Raw genomic sequence first — 24,825 nt, forward strand, 5'->3', positions numbered from 1 at the left:
TTGTAGCCAACAACCATATGCGGACTACAAGTTCTCTGATTGGTCCAATTTAAAAATTAGACCGCGGTCAGCTTCTTCAAAAACGAATGGAGAGGACTGTAGCTAGCTACATCAATGTGTCGATGAATAAAAACACACAAACGTGAGTTATTACAGTAGGTAAACGATTTTTTAAAAATCCGATTACGAAAGATAGATGCATAACTTTTGTTTTACTCTGTCTGTGTCAACGTGTTTGCTCTTCTCTCTTTCCAGCAAAACACAACGGTAACACAACGGCTAGCCTTGCCTCGGCTAATTTATTGTAGGCTAGCTAAAGAGTAACATTAAAGGACTTCATCATAAACAATGTGAAATGTCTCTTTTTTTATAGAGTGATGGATACGTGTTTGGACAAGAAACCAGAGAGAGTGGGGCCTATAGTTGTTGAGGATTTGAGAAAGGACTTGTTTGCTGATTTTTCTGCAATTGCATCTGCTCTGCCACAGGTTTGATTTTGTGAATCTTGTACTGTACTGGGATTTTTCTTGATGTGACAAGCTAACTAGGGGCTTATGTTATCAGATGTATTATCTATATAGCTAGCAAAATTTGGCAATTACTTTAACTAAAAAAAACACAATACCCCAAGTAATTCTGTATATTAATCTCCCTACAGGATTGTGTATTATTTGAGAAAGAGCATCTGCGGGTCTACCTCAGGATACGTCCCTTTACCACAGTAGAGAATGAAAGTGGTGAATCTCAGGTATTGTCCCATGACACATACAGTACACTGAGGATCATGATTGATCTGCCGCAAAAGGACCTTGATATACTGTAAAGTCACATTCTTTATTATTTCCAGTTATTACAACCAATGAAAGGTACCCTTGGATTGGATGAATATGACTTAGAAAATCCTCAATAGGATTGCACCTGTGTCAAGACACTTCCCACAGTAGCAAGGGGCAGGATGGTCAGTCAGTGGTTCTTTGCTGATCAGAGTGCATTTGTTGACGTGCTCCTTTTCCTCTTGTTTAAATCCAGGAATGTGTGTCCATGGAGCCACCAGACACTGTTTTACTCAGGGCTCCTAGGAGCTCTTTATCAACCAGACGACAAACCAGTCACGCAGATGGTGACAAACCAGTCACTCAGACCACCCAAAGATTTCAGTTTTCTCAGGTAAGGCCTTTTCCAGCTGTGTAATTAGTAGCTATCTGTAAAGATTGGCTTATCAAAAAAATGGGTGTGGGTGTGGCCATTTTTCCTAAACTGTTTACCCCCAGGTATATGGCCCTGACACTACACAGAGGCAAATGTTTGATGGCACAGTGAAACGTCTGGTCAGAGATGTTCTAGAAGGAGGAAATTCTATTGTCTTCACATATGGAGTCACCAACGCCGGGAAGACATTCACATTCCTTGGTCAGAATTATTTTAGCATGTTTCAATTTGCATTTGACATTTTATTGTTGGGTTAAGTCATTTTTCATAAGCTGTCTTACGTTTTATATACAGACAAATTTGCCCTTTGGCCTCTCGGTTTCATAACAGATGCTCACCACAATAAAATAAAAATAGAAAAAGTGACTGCTACGGGTTCATGTTAAACACTTTGTCTATTTTTACTTCCAGGCCCTGAGAGTGATGGTGGAATTCTTCCAAGGTCTTTGAACGTGATCTTCAACAGCATCGAGGGCCGGGTCTATGCACAGAACAACATCAAACCACATCGATGCAGAGACTTCACTAGGCTCACAAAGGACCAGCAGGATGAAGAGTCTACTAATAAGCGAAACCTCATGAGACTGTCAAAGGAGGTGAGGTTTAACAGTAAAACCTCTCGCACAATTCCCCCCTGCTTTGCATTCTTAATGAAATGTAAATTAGTCTCATTCTACTTTCTTTCCCACTTCTTCAGAGTGATTTTCTGAAAAGCACGATGAGCTCCACTTGCAGGTCAACAATACTGGAGGGTAAGAAACTTGTTGCAGGCCTAGAGTATGCAAAGTACAGTCGCTATGTATTTTATGAGTTTCTTGATACTATGTGACACATTTTTCATTGTTACAATTAAAGATGTAATGTAAGATCTGTTGTTTGACAGGTTCCTCCTTGAGCGACATCAGTGATCAGGGGGAAGGAGACAGTTTCTGTCTGGATGTGGACTCTCACACTAAATACTCTGTGTGGGTTTCCTTTTGTGAAATCTACAATGAGAATATCTACGACCTACTGGAGCCCATTCCTAATGGCTCACATAGGAGAACCGTCCTTCGGCTGTCCCAAGACATCAAGGGAAACACCTTTGTGAAAGGTAATGTCACTTTGATTGAATATGTGATGAATTCGCCTAGAAGCTATGGGATTTCAGTTAATACAGAACACACACATGGTTTCTCTTGTAGATTTAAAGTGGGTTCAAGTAAATCATTCAGAGGAGGCTTACAAAGTCCTGAAGATAGGAAAGAAGAACCAGAGTTTCTCCTGCACAAAGCTCAACAATGTCTCAAGCAGAAGCCATAGCATATTTTCCATTCGTATCTTGCGGATTGAAGATGTTGGTATACCCAGAGTCCACACAATTAGCGAGTAAGTGACCAAGTTATTCCATTTTTTTTCTCCTGCTTTTCTCATGATTGTCTTGTTTTAATTCATAGTTGCGTGTTATGTCTAAGGTTGTCGTTGTGTGATCTGGCTGGATCTGAGAGATGTGCAAAGACTCAGAATAAAGGAGTGCAGCTGAAAGAGGCTGGCAATATCAACACCTCATTGCTCACTCTGGGCAAATGCATCAATGCTCTGAGACTCAACCAACAAGCAAAGTGAGTATTTGACCTGTATACAGGTTTAGTCTTTTACAAAAACTGACTGCATGTTTGTTTCTAATGAACCAATATAATGCTCCTTTCATCCAATGTAAATATTTTCCAGGTTCCAACAACATGTCCCCTTCAGAGAGAGCAAGCTCACACACTACCTCCAGGGCTTTTTCTGTGGTAGAGGGAAAGCCTGCATGATTGTCAACATCAACCAGTGTGCCTCCATGTACGACGAGACGCTCAACGTCCTCAAATTCTCTGCCATCGCCCAAAAGGTCAGTCAGAGGAGCTTTTTATAAGGAAAAGTAAGCTTGTGGTTCATAATATTGGTGTCCAGATTGCTCATTTATTTAATTTTTTTATGACTTCCTAGGTGGTGGTCCTCAACATCAAACCAGTCCCTGCCATTGCTCCAAAGAGATCTGCCAGGGATGTGTCCCTCATCATCAACAATGCTGGCTGCAAGAACCTGTGGAGTAGGAGGGAGAGCTCCATGGTGGCTTGGGAAACGACTCTAGAAGATGTGCAGGAAGATGGGGATGAAGAGGAGGATGATTATGAAGAAGAGGAAAGTTGCGATGAGAGCATGGCAGAGGAGACCATTCTGGAGGCGGGAGAAGAGGACAAGACGGTGCTTGAGGACTTCAATGTAGGTTCATATTCAGTATGTTGATATGCTGGTTCTTTTTCACTGACTTCTTTTTCACGACTTTGAAAAATCCTCCTTTTTATAAGGAGGATGGGATCCACCTGAATAATTTGGGTTCCTGGATCCTTTCACAGCTTTATAAGGCTGCGTTGAGTGATTTATCAATGGCCCAGCTCAATTAATCCCTACCATTGTGTCGCTGAGTTGTCATAATGCTTCAGCAAATGTACATTATCCCAGGGGCGTTGGTAGACACAATGTAAGTAACCTAATTTGTGTAGCTTAAGAAACTAGGTTCATGAAATCAATAACTTTCTAATAACATGACATTCATATTCTGATTATCTCTGAAACTCACTTAGATGATACCTTTTGATAGTAGTTGCAGTACATGGTTATAACTAGAGGTCGACCGATTAATCGGAATGGCCGATTTTAATTAGGGCTGATTTCAAGTTTTCATAACAATCGGAAATCGGTATATTTGCCAGAATTTTACGTAATTATGGCATAACATTGAAGGTTGTGCAATGTAACACAAATATTTGCAGGGAAGTGCTGTTTAAATGAATGCTTACGAGCCTGCTGCTGCCTACCAACTCAGTCCGACTGCTATATCAAATCATTGACTTAATTATAATATAATAACACACAGAAATACGAGCCTTAGGTCATTAATAGGGTCGAATCCGGAAACTATAATTTCGAAAACAAAAAGTTTATTCTTTCAGTGAAATACGGAACCGCTTTGGAGCGCCTTAAATTAAATGTAGGGTAAAAAGGCAAACTCCGCTCCATCATTCATTGAATCAGATGGCTCATTCATCACACAACCCACTCATAATTAGTCAGCCTTTTACATTAGTACATTTTTGGAGAAAATTGTGTTTGACCAGATGTCAAAGTGGCGCAGCCATCTAAGGCACTGCATCTCGGTGCAAGAGGCGTCACTACAGTCCCTGGTTTGAATCCAGGCTGTATCACGTCTGACCGTGATTGGGAGTCCCATAGGGCAACACCCAATTGGCCGGGGTAGGCCGTTATTGTAAATAGGAATTTGTTTTTAACTGACTTGCCTAGTTAAAAATAAATATTTTAAATCCTATTTTACTGTAAACAAATTGACTAGACTTTCAGCACGCTTATAGGGAAGGACATTCAACGTGCACTGCATTTACATAAATTACTGACTGGCTGAGTGAGTGAAATTGACAAAGATTTTTGGGAGCTGTTTCGTTAGACTTCAGTGCGGCTTTTGACATTATCGATCATAGTCTGCTGCTGGAAAAACGTATGTGTTATGGCTTTACACCCCCTGTTATATTGTGGATAAAGAGTTGCCTGTCTAACCAAACACAGATGGTTTTCCTTTTAATGGAAGTCTCTCCAGCATAATCCAGGTAGAATCAGGAATTCCCCAGGGCAGCTGTTTAGGCCCCTTACTTTTTAAATTCCTTACTTATGACATTCCACTTGCTTTGAGTAAAGCCATGTATGCGTATGACCCAATATTATACACGTCACCTACTACAGCGAGTGAAATCACTGAAACGCTTTTAACAAAGGGCTGCAGTTTCAGAATGGCTGGCAAAGAATAAATGTTTAAAAAACTAAAAGCATGGTATTTGGGACAAATCATTCACTAAACCTCAACTAACTCTTGTAATCATGTGCAACGTGACTAAACTGCTCGGAGTAACCTTGGATTGTAAACTGTCATGGTCAACATGTTGATACAACAGTAGCGAAGACGGGCAGAAGTCTGTCCATCATAAAGCGCTCCTCTGCCTCGGCTGGCACTTAAATGTACACTGAGAGCTAACATTAATATGCATGTAAATCTCTCATGGCTAAAAGTGGAGGAGAGATTGACTTCATTACTTGTAAGAAGTGTTGACATGTTGAATGCACCGAGTTGTCTGTTTAAACGACTAGCACACAGCTCTGACACCCATGCATACCCCACGAGACATGCCACCTGAGGTCTCTTCATAATCCCCAAGTCAAGAACAGACTATGGGAGGCGCACAGTACTACATAGAGCCATGGCTACATGGAATTCTATACCACATCAGGTAACTGATGCAAGCAGTAGAATCAGATAAAATATTAAAATCAACCTTTATGGAATGGCAGGGACTGTGACGAGACAGAGATTTTGTATTGTAGAGATGTGGTAGTTGTTTAGTGGCCTGAGGGAACACACTTATATGTTGTGAAAGGTGTTATGTAATATTTTAATTTGTGAATGTATCTAACTGCCCTAATGTTGCTTGACTGCCTTGGCAGCAGCTAATGGGGACCCTTAAGTACCTATATAAAAGATGGATTTGATTGTGTATTTTAGGGCCAGTTTGCTCTGGTGGAGGAACTGAGGGAGAAACTTCTGAAGGAGGAAGCTGAGAAATTGGCTTTGGAGTCTCATATCCGTGAAGAGGTCACCATCGAGTTCATGGAGCTATTCTCCAAAATGGAAAGTGATTACAAGTAAGTAGTCGCATTTCCCTCTCTTTGAACGAGCTGTCAATCTTGGCCGTTGTCTGTAGATGCATTGACTGAACAATGTTTTTGTCATGCAGTGAGCGTCTTTCCAAAGAGAGGGAGATCATCGAGGACAGAGCGGACAAGAGGTTGGAGATCCTGAAGAATTTAGTCAGCAAAAGTGTCAGCAAGTGTGCAAGTGTCACTGGTGACGAGGAAATGACAAAGGTAAGTCATATTCACATCGCAGGTGTCATGTCTCTGACTTATCATTAAATGTGAAGACTTATTTTATCAAATCCATTCTGTCATTATTATTATGTGATTAAACTAATGTTAATTTGATTAACTAGGAAGTCAATGTACCATGGAAAATGTTGGTTTACAGAGTCATCATTTTCCGACAAACACTTCAAATATTTTAATATCTAATCAATTAGTCTTCTAATAATGAATTATTATTATTACCTTCCGTCAGCCTCATCTGAACCTCGTAAAATTATTGGTTATCTGCACAAACCCAGCCTTTACTTATAAATCACCCATTCACAAATTAGCTCAATTTATTTACTAACTAATTAAACAATTACAGAATATACAATCCATAATAAAATTATACAGTTAGTGGACTAAACAAAAACAGTTTGGTTATAACACGATTGATTCAGAGAGAAGAAATGTTTTTTTTTGAAGGAAGACTAAGGAACATGGGTCTATCGGACCTGGGAAGCTATTCTCACAAATACATATGCCACTAACGATCGTTTAACGATCGTTCATTCGGAAAAGCAATGCATTGTATTTACGTGAAGTTTGCTTCGATTGTTGAGCTGGTGATGTGAGGCTCTGGTTTGCACAGTCGATGTTGCCATTGTCCTTTGTAGATTCTTCCAGGTTGTCGTGTGAGAGGTTCATGTGATCTGAGGTTTATCTCACCCTGGAGATGCTTCTACGTCGGTGTTCTCGTACTAGATTTGCGCATATGTTCAGCTGCAGTCTGATTTATGATAGTTTAGTATGCACCTCTTTAGGTGATCAATAGTTCAGAGCTCATACCATTTAACGTGTGGAGCAAGCTCTCCCGGTTCCTGGTCTGTGGAGTTGAAATTATAATAAGACCTTTTAAACGTGAGTACAAGTCCTCACGGTATTTGGAACTGAGTTGACTTTTCGTCACGGAGGCTTTTATTCAAGAGTGGAAAGGGGGTTGGTTCATTTCCAACCAATGTCTATTCACTTGGGTGTGGCTACTGACTTAATTTAACTTGACATGGGAAGCCAATTCTCAAATTTTTAAAGATTAACATTACATAATTTTGCAAATAGTTTAATGTTTACTCATTAATTTTATTCAATAATTAGATGCAAGCCTCATAACTGAGGAACCAGTATAAACAGAGTTAGATTAATGTTGTTGTATTGTCTTTCATGAGGTCACAAACATGAAACAAACTGGACCGGATCAATGCTGGCTTCTCCACTGACCGTTTACACGTTCTTCAAAATAGGAATATTGGTAAATTGTCAAATTCTGGGATGTAGTAGAATTTGTTCTACTGTGACCCTCTCTCTCCTTTACGGCATGGTCAGGGAGACCAGATTCTCTGCAAGAAATGTACGAAGTGATTGTAAAGTCATAACTGCCCCTCTAACAGGGGGGGGGGGGGGGTGTTCACATCTCTGCTAGCCAATTCACTGAAATGGCTAGTGTCGTGACACAGGTTATAATATCAGATCATGCAGAAAATCTAACATCCTTATCTGTCCTTGTTTAATGAGTTGAGTTCGGATGTCTTTGTTGTCCCTCGCAGGAGGATAAGGTAGAGCTCTTGGAGGGGATCATTGACGCAATGCGAGACGACCTGGCTAGAATCAGGAGGGATGCGGAGGCTGCACAGACCTGCACAGACCTGCCTCTCCTGGCACTGTAGCCAGCCCGAGGAAGCAAGTGGATGACTTATCAGAGGAGCTCCTCAAGACCCAGCAGCAACTCCACCTCAAAACAAATGGTGTGTGTTATAGTATGTCTCAACTGTGATTTTTTTTATTTTTAATGTCTGATAAATATTCAGGATTTAGCTTAAAGGGATGCTTTGGGATTTTGGCAATGATGCCCTTTATCTACTTCCCCAGAGTCAGATGAACTCATAGACATAAAAATGGTGTCCAGTATGAAGGAAGTTTGAGGTAGTTTTGCATGCCGATGCTAACTGGTGTTAGTGCAATGACTGGAAGTCCATGGGTATCTTCTAGCATCCTTCCTTCATACTGGACAGAGATCTGACTGGGGAAGTAGAGTGCCTTCGGAAAGTATTCAGACCCACAAAATACCCCATAATGGCTAACTGAAATCAGGTTTTTAGAAATGTTTGCAAATGTATTAAAATGGATACCTTATTTACATTAGTATTTAGACCCTTTGCTATGAGACTTGAAATTGAGGTCAGATGCATCCTGTTTCCATTGATCATCCATGAGATATTTCTTCAACTTGACTGGAGTCCACCTGTGGTAAATTCAATTGTTTGGGCATGATTTGGAAAGGCACACACCTGTCTATAGAAGGTCCCACAGTTGTCAGAGCACGAACCAAGCCATGAGGTCGAAGGAATTGTCCGTAGATCTCTGAGACAGGATTGTGTCAAGGCACAGATCTGGGGAAGGGTACCAACATTTTTTTGCAGTATTGAAGGTCCCCAAGAACAGTGGCCTCCATCATTCTTGTAGCGTCATACCCAAGAAGACTCGAGGCTGTAGTCGCAGCCAAAGGTGCTTCCAACAAAGTACTGAGTAAATGGTCTGAATACTTATGTAAATATGATTTAGATAAGGGGGGGGGGGAAACGTGTTAATACATTTTAGAATAAGGTTGTAATGTCACAAAATGTGGATGCACTGTAGATAAAGGGCCTTATTGCCAAAATTCCCAAGTATCCCTTTAAGTGTGTTTTCTCTCCGTTTACAGAAATGGACGAAATGAGCATGGAATTGAAACAATTGTGCGGGCAGCTAGAGGATGCGAAGGAGGTAAGCCTGGCTGATATTGAGATGTGTTTTGTTCCATGTGAATACTGAAAGGTTGGGTTAGAGTTAATTGTTCTCCACATTTTGGTTTTATGCAGAATTTGGAATCTCAGACACGGACGTTTGAGGCCTTAATGGAAATCTGCCATGAGAAAGATGACATGATTACCAAACTGCAGGAAGCAATAGACCAGAATAGTGAGGCTGCAACTAGGGATGTAAGTAAATTACTTACTTGAACTAATGATTTCATACTTGTATTAATGGTGCATATGGGGGTGCTTTGTAATATGTCAATCACAGAACCTCTATATGATAATATGCATTCCATTTCACTATTTTTGTCAACAGGCAGCCTTGGTTGACTCCATCAAGGATGAGATTCTGAGCTTGAAACAGAATTGTAAGTGTATGAGTCGGAAAAGTCCCAGTGCTGAGGAGGGCAGGAACCGCCATGCTGATGTCCTGGAAAACCTTGATGATCAGCCTGCCCTGAAGAAAGGTAGTCATAAAAGATGAAAGGAGTAACATCTTGTATCGGGGCTAATGGTCCTTTATTTACTTTTAGAGTTCTGTATGTGTCTGACCAGCCCCTCTCTCTCCAGGGCGTCTTGAGGATGAGCGTGTTATTCTAGCATGCGAGTTGGAGAAACTCCAGGCGGAATGTCATCAAAAAGACATGACCATTTCACAGTTAAAAGAAGAACATGAGGTGATGGTTCAGAAGTTGGAGACAGTCAAAGGAGAGATAAAAATAATGAACGAAGACTCCGATGAGCTCAAACGCGAGAAGGTTTCGTTCGAACAGAACTTACAGAAGCTCACCAACGATTTGGAGGAGCAGACGGATGACTGTGAAGCTGTGATGGCTTTGCTGGAGAAAGAGAGGAAAGAGACAGCCAGGCTCTCTAAAGACAACAAAGCACTGGTCAACGGCATCTTCCAGCTCCAGCAGACATCACAGAAAGCGGAGTCTTCAGTGAAAACTCTCCAAACAGAACTTATCGAACAGACTGAGAGGTCCGCCAATCTTTTAGAGGAGCTAGAGGCAGCCAGAGCACTCTTGAAGGAGCTCGAAGACCAATCTAACGAAAAATCCAAAACCATTGAATCTTTGACTTTGGAAACTGAACGACTCCAGAAGGAAGTGGAGGAACTGAAGGTCTCTTCTGTGCAGAGGAACGACTCAAAGTTCCATGACACCATAGATGCCATGAAAAGGGAGTGTGAGAGTGTGGTGGAACAGTTGCTCCAGAAGAGCCAGTGGATAGCTGACCTGGAGCAGGAGCTCAACCAGGTCAGGGAGCAGCTCTCTGGACAGGAAGAACTCTGCAGCCAGCTGAGACATGAGCTAGAGACACTGCGGTCAGAGGCACAATTCAACCTGCAGGACTATGAATTAGAGAAGGGTGCTTACAATGAAATTACGAAGAGTTACTCTGACCTCGAACAAATGGCAGGCCACCTGAAGGAGCGAATCGTGGACCTGGAGGTTCAGGTGCAGTCCTCTGGAGGCAGCTCTGAGAGGGTTGTGGAGTTGGAGAAGCAGCTGGCTGAGAGGGAGGCCCAGTGTGGAGCTCTGCAAGCGAGACTAGAGGTGGCTCAGCAGAAACTGTCCCAGGTGGAAGAAAGTCTTATAAATAAGTCCAAGGAGAAGGTGATAGAAGACATGCGTCTTGCACTGACAGAGCAGGAGAGGACACAAACAGAACAAGAGCAGATTCTGGAGGCTAAGATGAAAGAGATTGAGGCTTTAAGTCGAGGTGAGTGGTCACACAATTTAAAAAGAAAACCCACTGATTTAACCATGTCTTCATTTAGAACTTTTGGGGGGAATTTGCACCAATGTCTAAATTTTGCATTTCAGAGCTGATGAGTTTGAAGGACAGCTGCCTTCCAAAAAACGTGAACATTGCCAAGTTTTCTCATGTGATTAACTGTCCTGGCGAGAACGTGAAGCAGGAACGTCAGCGGACTGAAGAGCGCTTGAAGGTAAGAGCTGCCGTTTGATCACAGATGCTCATTCTCAAAGTCTCTCTGAAACTAGCAATTTACGTTTCTGTTTGAAGCAGGACCCTGCATGCACACGTGGTGAGGGAAGTAATCATTCCTTTTGATGTCCTCCTAGCTGGTTAATGAGCAGCATGAGGTGGAGAACCAGAAGTGCCTTGAAAAGAGGGCAATTCTGATGGAGGGAGCCGACGAGCCAGAGCAGGAGGAGAGTCGGTGCCCGGCTCCAGATTTGATGAGGGAGTGTCGAAAGGAGCTCTGCCGTAGCACGCTGCAGACTGAAAAGGTAATGGGATCATCCTGACTCTGATTTAATTATCACATTAGAACTGCTGGCCTTTATGGCATCTCTGGGTGAGAAGAAGTACTCAATGGAGTTTCAGAGTGTAGGAAGCGGGAAGTTGCTGAATGACATTCAGAATATGGGTTTCTGTGACCTAATCCCTAGTTTCTGCATAATTTAGTGGGACATTGCTAACTTTTTACCTTTCTAATCTCTGAGGATCACATAAATTCTAATGGCATTAACGTTGATCTATACATCATTGAAGTTACCAGCCTGTGTCTTGTCACTTCTTTCCCTCTAAATTATATTTATGTAGTTGCAGGGAAAGTGGGTGCACTTCACACAGCAATTGACAGTATTTCTCACCATAAGTATTGTCTGCCTTTTAAGCTAATGTCTGTTTTCCAGGTGAAATTGTCTAAACAACCTTCAGAAAAAGAAGAGGAGAGTGTCTCTATAGTTGAGGCCCTCAAATTAGAGATGCAGGAGAGAAACGCGGAGAAAGAGCACAAGCTCAGGGAGCTCCATGACCACTTCAATTTCCAAACACAAGATGTCAGTATACATCAGAGAATCATTTATACTGAACAAAAATATAAAAGCATCATGCAACAATTTTAAACGATTTGACTGAGTTACAGTTCATATAAGGAAATCATTCAATTGAAATAAATTCATTAGCCCCTAATCTATGGATTTCACATGACTGGGCAGGGGCGCAGCCATGGGTGGGCCTGGGAGGGCCACCCTCTGGGGAGCCAGGAGGTCTTGGACTGGCGTTTTTACACATGGTCTGCGGTTGAGGCTGGTTGGACTTACTTATTCTCTAAAACGACATTGGAGGCGAAGCGGCTTATGGTAGAGAAATTAACATTACATTCTCTGGCAATAGCTCATTCCTGAGACATTCCTGCAGTCAGCATGCCAATTGCACGCTCCCTCAACTTGAATTATCTTGGCAAAGGAGAATTGCTTACTAATAGGGATGTTAGCAAATTTTTGCACAACATTTGAAAGAAATAAGTGTATGGAAAATTTCAGAGGTATTTTATTTCCGCTCATGAAACATGGGACCAACACTTTCCATGTTGCGTTTTATAGTTTTGTTCAGTATAGCTGCTTCTCATGTTTGACTATTTTCTTGTCATTTTTTTGTGCAATTTCAGCCACAAAATCAGGGATGGACTCGTCCCAGTAAGGGTGTAAAGAAACATTCATATTTGATGAATTGGATAATAAATAGGGGTGTGTGATGTTGGTCTGTTTGGGCAGGTACTGGACTCCCCGCAGGTGTCCACAGATGGCAGGCGAGAGCTTTGCTTCCCCAAGTTGGAGAGCCAGCTCACCCCTCTGCACCCCAACAAGCTGAACGTCCGGAGGCAGGGAGAGAACAAGTCTGTGAACATCAAAATCACCCGCTCAGCCAGGAAGAGGAATAGCAACGAGATGGAGAAGGTACATTTCAAAGTGTGTGTGATAGGATAACGGATATGTCTAGAAAAGAAGGTCCAGAAGACATTTGACTGAAGACCATAACATTTTTAAAATGTGTTATTGTCACATGCATGCATTGAGTTATTGAGCTTGTTTTGGTTGATTTCATGCAGCAACCTTCCATTTGGGCCTTATTCTATTGTACTGATCAACATTTGCATAGAAGAAACAATCTTTCTTTTTTTTTTAAGTGTGCGCTCTATAAGACCATTCCTTCATTCTCTCACACAAACACTTAGTTTGAGGATTCAGCAAAGATGGTCTGGACTGGGAGAGATGTGAGGCAGGCGTGGGGGCGATTATTTGAATTAATAACGTTTTTGGTGACAATCAGCTTTCAAATGAGCAATATTTTGCATTATGGTTTGCATATCACAAACAAGGTACTAGGGTAGTGAAATGTTACCTTCAGCTGTAAACTAGCAAGGAAAGTTAGCCTACAACGCTGGAAGCTACCGGTATTTTCTTTCAATGTGAAGTGTTCTAGCCTGTAATGGACATTGTTTTGCGAACAGTAATTAATCTTTTCAACATTTCTACATGCCTTGTTGCCTTATTCAAGTAAGTTAACTCCTCTGCTGCATGAGCGGTGATGCAGCCAAGACTCAGTGAGTGCAGTGGTTCCTCGGGGCCGGCTAGAGCTGGCAATGAGTAAGTGGAGCAGGCACGGTGCTCTTGCACTATAAGGGGACATCGGCTGTGCTGATTGAGAGACTTGGTCCTCTCTCAATCAGTAGACAACGTGAAATACTTTTGACAGAACTGCCGGTAGGAACAAATTCTAGTACCGAACTGTTTTTCAGGTTCTATTAAGAAAAAGTACAGAAGTTTTGGTATACCGTGCAACACTAATAGGTGCAGTGAAATGTGGTGTTTTACTGGGTCAGCCATAGTAATATGGCGCCCCTGGAGCAAATTAGGGATAAGTGTCTTGCTCAAGGGCACATCGACAGATTATATTCACCTTGTCAGTTTGGGTATTTGAACCAGCGACTCTTTGGTTACTGGTCCAACGCTCTAACCACTAGGCTAACATGGCATATCAAATTTATTTGTCACATGTGGCGAATACAACAGGTGTGGACTTTACCGTGAAATATAACTACATATTCATTCAATCTCATTATACTTCCTCCAAAATGTAGACATGGAGAGCCAGTTCTGTCACTGGGTTGCCTTGCATTTGATTTAGTTTGTTTGTGCATGCATGTGTGAGAGATTTGAGTTTGAGGTGGAGGGGATGAGAACGAGAACATCTTAACAAACAGACTGGGTATTACCCAGCCCTTCCAGAGACCAAGCCGCATATAGACAACTATAAACACAACAGTGTCTGTCCTCTCTCGCTGCACTGACAAACTACCTCAAAGCAACCCTTCTCTTTGTTCAGTAGGATTAAGGTCAGTGAACAATAATAACAACCCTACAGAAGCTGAATTGTATAGATAGTGGCTTTGCGTTAACGTTCAGTCCAGAGGACCTTTCCAAACATTCTTATTGTATTATCCTGCTAAATCAACCCCCCCGTATGGCTTTCACTAACAGACCTATGCCAAAGGAACAAGAGCAACGTCAACAGATGAGGCTTATAAACAGTTGTGGGAACCTGGAACTACAAGCACAATCCCTTCAGTCAGATTGGACAGTATTAAGGTCCTGGTTGCTTTTCCTCATTTTATTAGATACTTTGGAAAAAGTGGTAACAGATTTAACCAGTGGTAAAAAGTGGTAATTAGATCCCAATTATGCTATACATATAGCAGAAGAAGGATGGCACCATTTTGAATTTATATGCTGAAGAATTGACCCCTTTTTTGTAGTGGCAGCCCTGCTTCTAGCTCCTATGCAATTTTGCAGTATTTTTTTGTGTGTTATTTCTTACATTATTAGCCCAGAAACTTTTTTGTGTTATTACATACAGCCGGAAATAACGTTTTGGATATCAGAGCAGCGGTAACCCACCAGCATTAAGAAATACAACTTTCACGAATTTGATGCTTTGTTCGTACCCCCAAGGGCAATTTAACTTATTCCAGAGGCTGCTCCAAAACACCACTGGCGGAGAAGAGGTATTCGGAGTGGACTTCTGGTCCGACTCGGGAGGTGTACACACCATCCACCGCTTCTGAGTGTATATATTACTCGCTAATGTTCAGTCTCTGGATAATAAAATACCGGTAGACTAGCTCAGGGCGAAGATCTCCTTCCAAAGAGACATACTGTTTAACAGAATCATGGCTCTTTCGGGATATACTATCCCCAGCCATCTAGGTCCTCAGTACATCGTGCCGACAGGAATAAAGAACTCTCTGGGAAGAAGAGGCTGTGGTGTATGTTTCATGATTAACTACTCCTGGTGTGTTTGTGATAACATACAGAAACTCAGGTCCTTTGGTTCACCCAACCTAGAATACCTCACAATCAAATGCAGACAGTATTACCTCCCAAGAGGAGTCTCTTCGGTTATATTCCCCCTCAAGTCGATACCACGTCGGTCCTCAAAGGACTACACTGGACTTTATGCAAACTGGAAACCACATAGCTTAAGGCCGCATTTATTGTAGATGGGGATTTTAACAAAGCAAATTTTGAGGGAAACACTTCCGAAGTTCTACCATCACATTGACTGTAGTACTCGCTCTGGTAAAGCATTGGACCATCATTAAGCTTGGGGCCCTGGGTCTGAACCCTGCCCTGTGCAACTGGGTCCTGGACTTCCTGACGAGTCGCCCCTAGGTGGTGAAGGTAGGAAACAACACCTCCACTTTGCTGATCCTCAACACAGGGGCCCCACAGGGGTATGTGCTCAGCACCCTCCTGTACTCCCTGTTCACCCATGACTAGCCACGCACACTTCTAACTCAATCATCAAGTTTGCAGACGACACAACAGTAGTAAGCCTGATTACCAACAATGACGACACCGCCTACAGGGAGGAGGTTAGGGCCCTGGGAGAGTGGTGCCAGGAAAATAACCTCCCACTCAATGTCAACAAAACAATGGAGCTGCTCGTGGACTTCAGGAAACGGCAGAGGGAGCATGCCCCTATCCACACAGACGGAACTGCGGTGGAGAAGGTGGAAAGCTTCAAGTTCCCCGGCGCAACTGCACCTCTTCAACCTCAGCAGGCTGAAGAAATTTGACTTTGTCCCCTAAAACCCACAAACGTTTACAGATTCATAATTGAGAGCATCCTGTCGGGCTGTATCACCGACTGGTACAGCAACATCGTCCGCAACCGCAGGGCTCTCCCGGTGGTGGTGTGGTCTGCCCAACGCATCACCAGAGGCAAACTACCTGCCCTCCAAGACACCTACATCACTCGTCACAGGAAGGCCAAAAAGATCATCAATTTCTTAATTCCATTCTTTTTCATTTTAGATTTGTGTATTATTGTGAATCGTGTTTAGATACTACTGCATTGTTGGAGCTAGGAACACAAGCATTTTGCTACACCCGCAATAACATCTGCTAAATATGTGTATGTGACCAGTAAAATTTGATTTGATACAACACTGTGTCACTAATCCTGAAATGTTCTCTGTCCCTTAGGGCCCTGTGGAAAGTGAGAACAAAAAGAATATCAAGTTGAGGGTGAACAACAGAGTGAACATGCAGGTGAGAAGAGAATCTAGATTTATAATCATAATCCTATTTGACTGTCACTAGTAAAGCTTATCCTGTGTGTGTGTGTATATATATATATATATGTATGTCATGTCAACAGTCGCCGACAGTGCTCGGTGTAAAAACAGACCAGAACAAGCAATGGACACCAGCAAGTCTGAAAGCCAAAAAGGATGGAACCGTCCAGAAGATTGGAGACTTCATCCAGAGTTCCCCAACTCTGCTTGGGTGCGAAGGTTAGCAAGACCTGGCTGTTGTCCTTTACTGATGTCAATGTTCTGTACACACATCAGACATTCAGTCATATATATATATATATCACACACTACATGTCTCTGTCTATTCATAGCTAAGTCAATTATGGGGATTGTAAATGGAAGATCTACCAAGCGAGAGAGAGCCACATCAGTGAAACCGAAAAGGACCAAGAGGAAGCTGTACAAGACCGAGATCTCCTCTCCTCTGGACATCCCATCTCTTCCGGTGAGTGGCAACTGGGTGGAACTTGTCCTCAGAAACCCAGGCTTCTTATGTTCTCTTTGAAAGCCTGGGAAAATTCTCCTCGGGAAGCCAATAAAAAGGGGTAGTGTTTGCTGCCCTACAATGGCAAAAGCAGTAACTGTGCCAACAGTAAAGCCATTTCTCAGTTTAAATGTTTTGTTTTGTTAGCCAGCTATTATGTTGTTGTTGGATAAGTGATGTATCTTTATTATGAATTAATATTTGATGCATATCAACCATGACCACTGATTTAACGTATGAACCCTAAAATGCAGACTGCACTCTGCCTTTGTATGACCTTAAACAACTATATGGGAAAGGCAAAGCGAGCTATCAACGATCTGTAAATGTCTTTGTCCAACTTTCGTGTAAATGTTTCTGTTATAGAAACTATTTGAGTTCCAACTGCATTTAATGGTTTAATGTAGTTATGTCTTCATGTTTTGAATGTTGTATTGTAGTAACCCTCAATCATTTTCCCGCCATAAGTTAAGGACTATTTCATCACGCAGAAAGTTTATACTTAAAAATATATATATATATTTGACTGCAGTATCTACAATCTAAATGTGTTCATCTGACTTAATTGTTGTTTTTCTGTTTTGACTTGTATGGTATTTATTTGACTTGGTGGTTGATATGTGTAAAAACATGACTTCATAATAACATAAAGCATCAGTGCTTCATCACTTATCTACCTACAACATACAGTTGAAGTCGGAAGTTTACATACACCTTACCCAAATACATTTAAACTCAGTCTTTCACATTTCCTGACATTTAATCCCTGTAAAAATTCCCTGTTTTAGATCAGTTAGGATCACCACTTTTATTTTAATAATGTGAAATATCAGAATAATAGTAGTTATTTATTTCAGCTTTTATTTCTTTCATCACATTCCCAGTGGGTCAGAAGTTTACATACACTCAATTAGTATTTGATAGCATTGCCTTTAAATTGTTTAACTTGGGTCAAACGTTTCGGGTAGCCTTCCATAAGCTTCCCACAAGAAGTTGGGTGAATTTTGGCCCATTTCTCCTGACAGAGCTGGTGTAACTGAGTTAGGTCTGTAGGCCTCCTTGCCCACACATTTTCTATAGGATTGAGGTCAGGGCTTTGTGATGTTCACTCCAATACCTTGACTTTGTTGTCCTAAAGCCATTTTGTCACAACTTTGGAAGCATGCGTGGGGTCATTGTCCATTTGGAAGACCCATTTGAGACCAAGCTTTAACTTCCTGCCTGATGTCGAGATGTTGCTTCAATATATCCACATAATTTTCCAGCCTCATGATGCCATCTATTTTGTGAAGTGCACCAGTCCCTCCTGCAGTAAAGCACCCCCACAACCTGATGCTGCCACCCCCATTCTTCACGGTTGGGATGGTGTTCTTCGGCTTGCAAGCGTCCCCCTTTTTCCTCCAAACATAATGATGGTCATTATGGCCAAACAGTTCTATTTTTGTTTCATCAGACCAGAGAACATTTCTCCAAAAAGTACGATCTTTGTCCCCATGTGCAGTTGCAATCCGTAGTCTGGCTTTTTCATGGCGGTTTTGGAGCAGTGGCTTCTTCCTTGCTGAGCGGCCTTTCAGGTTATGTCAATATAGGACTCATTTTACTGTGGATATAGATACTTTTGTACCTGTTTCCTCCAGCATCTTCAAGGTCCTTTGCTGTTGTTCTGGGATTGATTTGCACTTTTCGTACCACAGTATGTTCATCTCTAGGAGACAACGCGTCTCCTTCCTGAGCGGTATGACGGCTGCGTGGTCCTATGGTGTTTATACTTGCGTACTATTGTTGGTAGGGATGAACATGGTACCTTCAGGCATTTGGAAATCCCAAGGATGAACCAGACATGGAGATCTACTGTTTTTTGTTCTGAGTTCTTGGCTGATTTCTTGATTTTTTTTTTCCTTCCCATGATGTCAAGCAAAGAGGCACTGAGTTTGGAGGTAGGCCTTGAAATGCATCCACAGGTACACCTCCAATTGACTCAAATTATGTCAATTAGCCTGTCAGAAGCTTCTAAAATGTGACATTATTTTCTGGAATTTTCCAAGCTGTTTAAAGGCACAGTCAACTTAGTGTATGTAAACCTCTGAACCACTGGAATTGTGATACTGTGAAGTAATGTCTGTAAACAATTGTTGGGTAAATTACTTGTGTCCTGCACAAAGTAGATGTCCTAACCGACTTGCCAAAACTATAGTTTAACAAGAAATTTGTGAAAATGTGTTTTTAATGACTCCAACCCAAGTGTATGTAAACTTCCAACTTCAACTTTGTCTGGACAGCAAATGAACTGTAAAGCCATTTTTCATAGTTTCACTGTTTGTGTTACTGTTCTTTGCCTTTGTGTGGCAGAGCTGGTAACTGCATTCAGAACATGGTGGACCAAAGCCAAAGTGTTTGCCTTGCTTTTTACTTTGTAGTTACTGCAGGTTTCACACAAAATAACTCTATGCTACTTAAACTTTGTCTGACATGGTAGGGTAATGGGCACAGGAAAACAAGGGAATTCCTCTCCTGGGGAGAAATGTAATTTCTAATTAGAGCTAATCAAATATGAGCGTTAACAGCCAGTGAGCGTTTCCAATGAAACAAAACAAAAATCCAATACTGAAGTTTTCCATACTTGCATTAACAAGATTTGGAAGGATGGTCCGATGTCTCATCAGGTGGTGGGACTTTGATGGTTTCTGTGTAAAAACTGGCTCTTTTTAAAGAATCTATTTAGGTGGCATTAACAAACGACTGGTGCAAGCTAATATTGTTTTGTTCTTATGTTGCAGATCATTGGTCTTGATCAAGATGAGAAAGAAAGCGACCATCTAATTATCAGGAGGCAGCTTAGATCAAGAACAGCAAGGAAATGACTTCGTCAACAGTGGCCAGGAGTTGATATTGCTTACTTGATTTAAAAACTCTTGTTAGAAAACTAGCCATGTACATATGTGAATATTTTCATATTTTGTTTCTCATTCTTTTACATTATGTTTTAAACTCTTATTTTTTAAATTGAAAATAGTATACAGAGGGGGCAAAAAAGTATTTAGTCAGCCACCAATTGTGCAAGTTCTCCCACTTAAAATGATGAGAGGCCTGTAATTTTCATCATAGGTACACTTCAACTATGACAGACAAAATGAGGGAAAAAAATCCAGAAAATCACATTGTAGGATTTTTTTAATGAATTTATTTGCAAATTATGGTGGAAAATAAGTATTTGGTCAATAACAAAAGTTTCTCTCAATACTATGTTATATACCCTTTGTTGGCAATGACAGAGGTCAAACGTTTTCTGTAAGTCTTCACAAGGTTCACACACACTGTTGCTGGTATTTTGGCCCATTCCTCCATGCAGATCTCCTCTAGAGCAGTGATGTTTTGGGGCTGTTGCTGGGCAACACGGACTTTCAACTCCCTACAAAGAATTTTTATGGGGTTGAGATCTGGAGACTGGCTAGGCCACTCCAGGACCTTGAAATGCTTCTTACGAAGCCACTCCTTTGTTGCCCGGGCGGTGTGTTTGGGATCATTGTCATGCTGAAAGACCCAGCCACGTTTCATCTTCAATGCCCTTGCTGATGGAAGGAGGTTTTCACTCAAAATCTCACGATACATGACCCCATTCATTCTTTCCTTTACACGGATCAGTCGTCCTGGTCCCTTTGCAGAAAAACAGCCCCAAAGCATGATGTTTCCACCCCCATGCTTCACAGTAGGTAGGGTGTTCTTTGGATGCAACTCAGCATTCTTTGTCCTCCAAACACGACAAGTTGAGTTTTTATCAAGAAGTTCTATTTTGGTTTCATCTGACCATATGACATTCTCCCAATCTTCTTCTGGATCATCCAAATGCTCTCTAGCAAACTTCAGACGGGCCTGGACATGTACTGGCTTAAGCAGGGGGACACGTCTGGCACTGCAGGATTTGAGTCCCTGGCGGCGTAGTGTGTTACTGATGGTAGGCTTTGTCCCAGCTCTCTGCAGGTCATTCACTAGGCCCCCCCGTGTGGTTCTGGGATTTTTGCTCACCGTTCTTGTGATCATTTTGACCCCACGGGGTGAGATCTTGCGTGGAGCCCCAGATCGAGGGAGATTATCAGTGGTCTTGTATGTCTTCCATTTCCTAATAATTGCTCCCACAGTTGATTTCCTCAAACCAAGCTGCTTACATATTGCAGATTCAGTCTTCCCAGCCTGGTGCAGGTCTACAATTTTGTTTCTGGTGTCCTTTGACAGCTCTTTGGTCTTGACCATAGTGGAGTTTGGAGTGTGATTGTTTGAGGTTGTGGACAGGTGTCTTTTATACTGATAACAAGTTCAAACAGGTGCCATTAATACAGGTAACGAGTGGAGGACAGGGAAAGAAGTTGTTACAGGTCTGTGAGAGCCAGAAATATTGCTTGTTTGTAGGTGACCAAATACTTATTTTCCACCATAAATTCATAAAAAATCCTACAATGTGATTTTCTGGATTTTTTTTCCCCTCATTTTGTCTGTCATAGTTGAAGTGTACCTAATGATGATAAATTACAGGCCTCATCTTTTTAAGTGGGAGAACTTGCACAATTGGTGGCTGACTAAATACTTTTTGCCCCACTGTACACACTATAGGAAACATGGCAAGTACCAAACCGTTTTGTAAATGTACATTGGAGACCCAGCCTGTGATTGGAGCGCAGTAGACAAGGGACACATTGGAGGATGGAGTATTGTTTTGTCCTGCTCGAATGGGGCCAAAAGTGTAGAATGTCATGGTCATTTATTTTAGTGGCAGCCGTCAGGGGTGGTTGTCATCTGAAGAGAGTAAATAATACAGCTCATCTCTCACCCCTTCTCTGTGGTGGGTCCCTGAGAGGTCCCACTCTCACAGCCAGTCAGGTTCAGTCTCCAGTGGGCAATTTAATGGGACAGTTGCCAGTGTTTGTCTACGTCATTGCTTGTTGTTATTGAAAACATGTCTCTGATAATTTTCTCTGCATTGCCTGGCTGTTTTTTGTAAATAATAGACAATGCATTAGAATTCATAATAGCCTACAGGAATTGAAGTTGGGTTAAAGCCACTTCAATAGAAAATGGGGGGCAAGATTGTGCAGATAGACTTTCTGGTTCCTAAGCAACTTTGCAATATATATATTTTTTGTATATTACTGCACTGTTGGTGCTAGGAACACAAGTGTTTCCCTACACCCGCAATAACAGCTGCTAAATATGTGTAAGCGACCAATAAGATTTGGACCATCTGTTTAGCAGGGTATCAAGAGACCATTGATTTATCTTGTTTACTCCCATCAGCACTTTTTTTTTTTACGGTTAGATAGCAATCTGTGTCTCAGGATTCTGTGGGGAGAGACCAAGTAGAACATCCTGTTGAGGGTAAACGTGCAGGTGAGAAGGGAGTATGGAATCTACTCAACTATATCACTATGCTACAAATTGATGCATCTAATCTCTGAACTTTGCTTGTTAAATTTCTACTGTATCTTGTCCCATGTCAACAGCTCTCTACAGTTGTCAATGAATAAGGAGACCACAAAGAATAAACCCCACTAAGTCTGTCTTAAGGTTCACATCCTTTTTGCCTGTCTTCCTTTAGTGTTCCCCAACTGCTCAGCAGTAAGGGTTAGCAAGGTCATTGATTTATCTAGTTTACTACTATCAGCACTTTAGAAACAGTTGGAAAACAATCAAACCAAAGTTTCTTTGTCATGTGTGCCGAATACAACTGGTGTCGACCTTACAGTGAAATGCAAATAGTCTGGGTAGCCGTTTGATTACCTGTTCAGGAGTCTTATGGCTTGGGAGTAAAAGCTGTTGAGAAGCCTTTTGGTCCTAGACTTGGCGCTCCGGTACCGTTTGCCATGCGATAGCAAGAGGGAACAGTCTGTGGCTGGGGTCTCAGATTTTTTTTGGGGGGGGCATTCCTCTGACACCGCCTGGTGCAGAGCGACGACCACAGCAACACAGTAAAGACACAACATGACGGGTGGGAGCATCTTATTCTTACATAATTAGAGTCGGGGTTGTGTTTCATAACACTTTTGCATTTAACATTGTGGTTAGCCAAGGCAGGAAGAGCTGCGCTATTAGCGCCCTGCACATTTTTGTTTTCTACAGGTTGCTTATCTGTACATTATTGGTCTCGTGGGGCCATCCTTCCAATAGAAGGTGAGACACCTGGTCTCCTGAAACTACTACATTATAATGCCATATATATGCCAGTCCAATTTGTTATGTCTAGGGCTGTGGCGATCACAAAATTTTGTCAGCTGGTGATTGTGAAGCAAATTACTGTTGGTCTCATGTTAATTGACTGTTAATTAACAATAAACACATTTAGCATCTCCTGGCTTCCACACACAGCCTACAAGCCACTGATGGAGACCTTTGGAACATTACACTTGAAAATGTCTAAATCCACATTCTCAAAAAATCCATTGTTTATTTTAGACGGGTCTAAAGAAACATGATAAGAAGAAAATGTAGTCTAGTTCAGAAGAACAGACCAGCATACTCTTGAGTTGTCCTGATCTGGCTATGGCTGTGGGCTACACTAGTTCATTTAGCAGACAAGATTTGGTTAGAATTCCATGGCATTATTTAATATTTTCTAGTATGATGAATACTATTGAACAAAGGAATCAAATAGAAAGGATATTTTTGCAAAATGAGTTGGGACTGCGCACATGCGGCTGTTCTGTGTTGAGCAGTTAACAAAGAAATAGATACTGCTATATGCTTAATTTAGAGTAATTAATGTAGGTTTAGTTGGGCTATCTGTTCTGATTTTTAATACGTTGTAACGCTGCATGGTGCGAATAATGATGATTTGAAAAAAGTCTCTTGAAAGGCACTTCATCAGTCTCTCATTCACAATTTGACAAAACTAGACAATGTCTCGGATTTCCCGGCGGCATTCCCTTTGTGTGGCCGTAATGCACCCTAAAAAAATCCATGCGTTCGCTTCTCCCTGAGTGCCGTGTACTCCGAAGCACCTCTCACTCACATGGCCCTCCATCACATAAGGTCTTTCTCACAAGCTTCAAGTGAAGACGGACGCAACTGCGTGTGTCCTTATCCAATTCCGAGGTGCATATTGGAGGGACTTGTCATTTTACTTTTCGTCAGCCAACAAGATGAGTAGGCCTAACGAACTGCAAAAGCACAAGCCTATGTCAATTTACTATCCCCCATAGTACAGAAGTTGACCTATTCTGTGCAATAAATAAATATTCCAAACATAATCTTGGACTTAGATCCCAAAATATTACAATCACTAGCATAAAAATACACTATGAGGCTGACACAACAGGTCAGAAGGTTTAGCTTAAAATTTGATAAACTATTAGGCTATTTCATCACATTATAAGCGCAGCAATTGGCACGCGGTAGTAGGCTATAAGCGCGAATGTTCCATTAGCGGGAAAACACCATTATAAAAAAGTCACTGCAAATGTGATTATGTATGTTATTATAAAGGTGCATTTTTATGGTGAAAAGTATGTTCCCCTAACTTGAAACTCACTCGCTGCTTATATATGCCAGTTAGAATCTCTACACCCCTTTTAAGTGGATTTATGTGCTTCATTTTAAGAAGTTCTTTGGCCACTTTAGTTGTGATGCAAACCTCATCAACCTCATGAGGTGTGCGACTGTGATTTGACAAAGTCACGCATTGTTTCTTGATTTACGCTGGGCATAATTCACAAGTTATAGGCTAATATTGTCACCCATCAGACTATTCTTGATTTAATCTTGTCTTTTACATATGTTTAATAGAAGCCATCACACTGTTTTGTCTCGCAATTGCACACCCTGTAGAAATGTTGCGCAACATGAGCTCATGGGCTCTCATGAAGTGTTTGAATAGATTTTCGATCACATTTGCATTGATGTCAGAGTGCCTGGTACTCCGAGTGCTGAGTACCAGGCAG

At 41.7% G+C, this 24,825-nt stretch overlaps 1 protein-coding gene across 1 annotated transcript; it reads left to right on the forward strand.

Moving 5' to 3' along the window:
• The first annotated feature begins 33 nt into the window (after window positions 1–33).
• On the forward strand, window positions 34–22,461 carry LOC115144039 (kinesin-like protein KIF20A). Its single transcript, XM_029684661.2, is given in 28 exon segments — window positions 34–142; window positions 374–488; window positions 659–748; window positions 1,030–1,167; window positions 1,272–1,410; window positions 1,621–1,805; window positions 1,907–1,961; window positions 2,093–2,302; window positions 2,394–2,577; window positions 2,664–2,810; window positions 2,920–3,082; window positions 3,181–3,456; window positions 5,804–5,943; window positions 6,036–6,165; window positions 7,749–7,842; window positions 7,845–7,946; window positions 8,903–8,964; window positions 9,060–9,179; window positions 9,313–9,463; window positions 9,567–10,724; window positions 10,829–10,953; window positions 11,090–11,257; window positions 11,666–11,812; window positions 12,530–12,712; window positions 16,304–16,369; window positions 16,479–16,614; window positions 16,728–16,861; window positions 19,678–22,461. Coding segments are annotated over 28 exon segments (4,758 nt in total). The 5' UTR covers window positions 34–86; the 3' UTR covers window positions 19,762–22,461.
• The last annotated feature ends 2,364 nt before the right edge of the window (window positions 22,462–24,825 follow it).

Source organism: Oncorhynchus nerka, linkage group LG16 (genome assembly GCF_034236695.1).
Source record: "Oncorhynchus nerka isolate Pitt River linkage group LG16, Oner_Uvic_2.0, whole genome shotgun sequence".
Lineage (NCBI taxonomy): Eukaryota > Metazoa > Chordata > Actinopteri > Salmoniformes > Salmonidae > Oncorhynchus > Oncorhynchus nerka.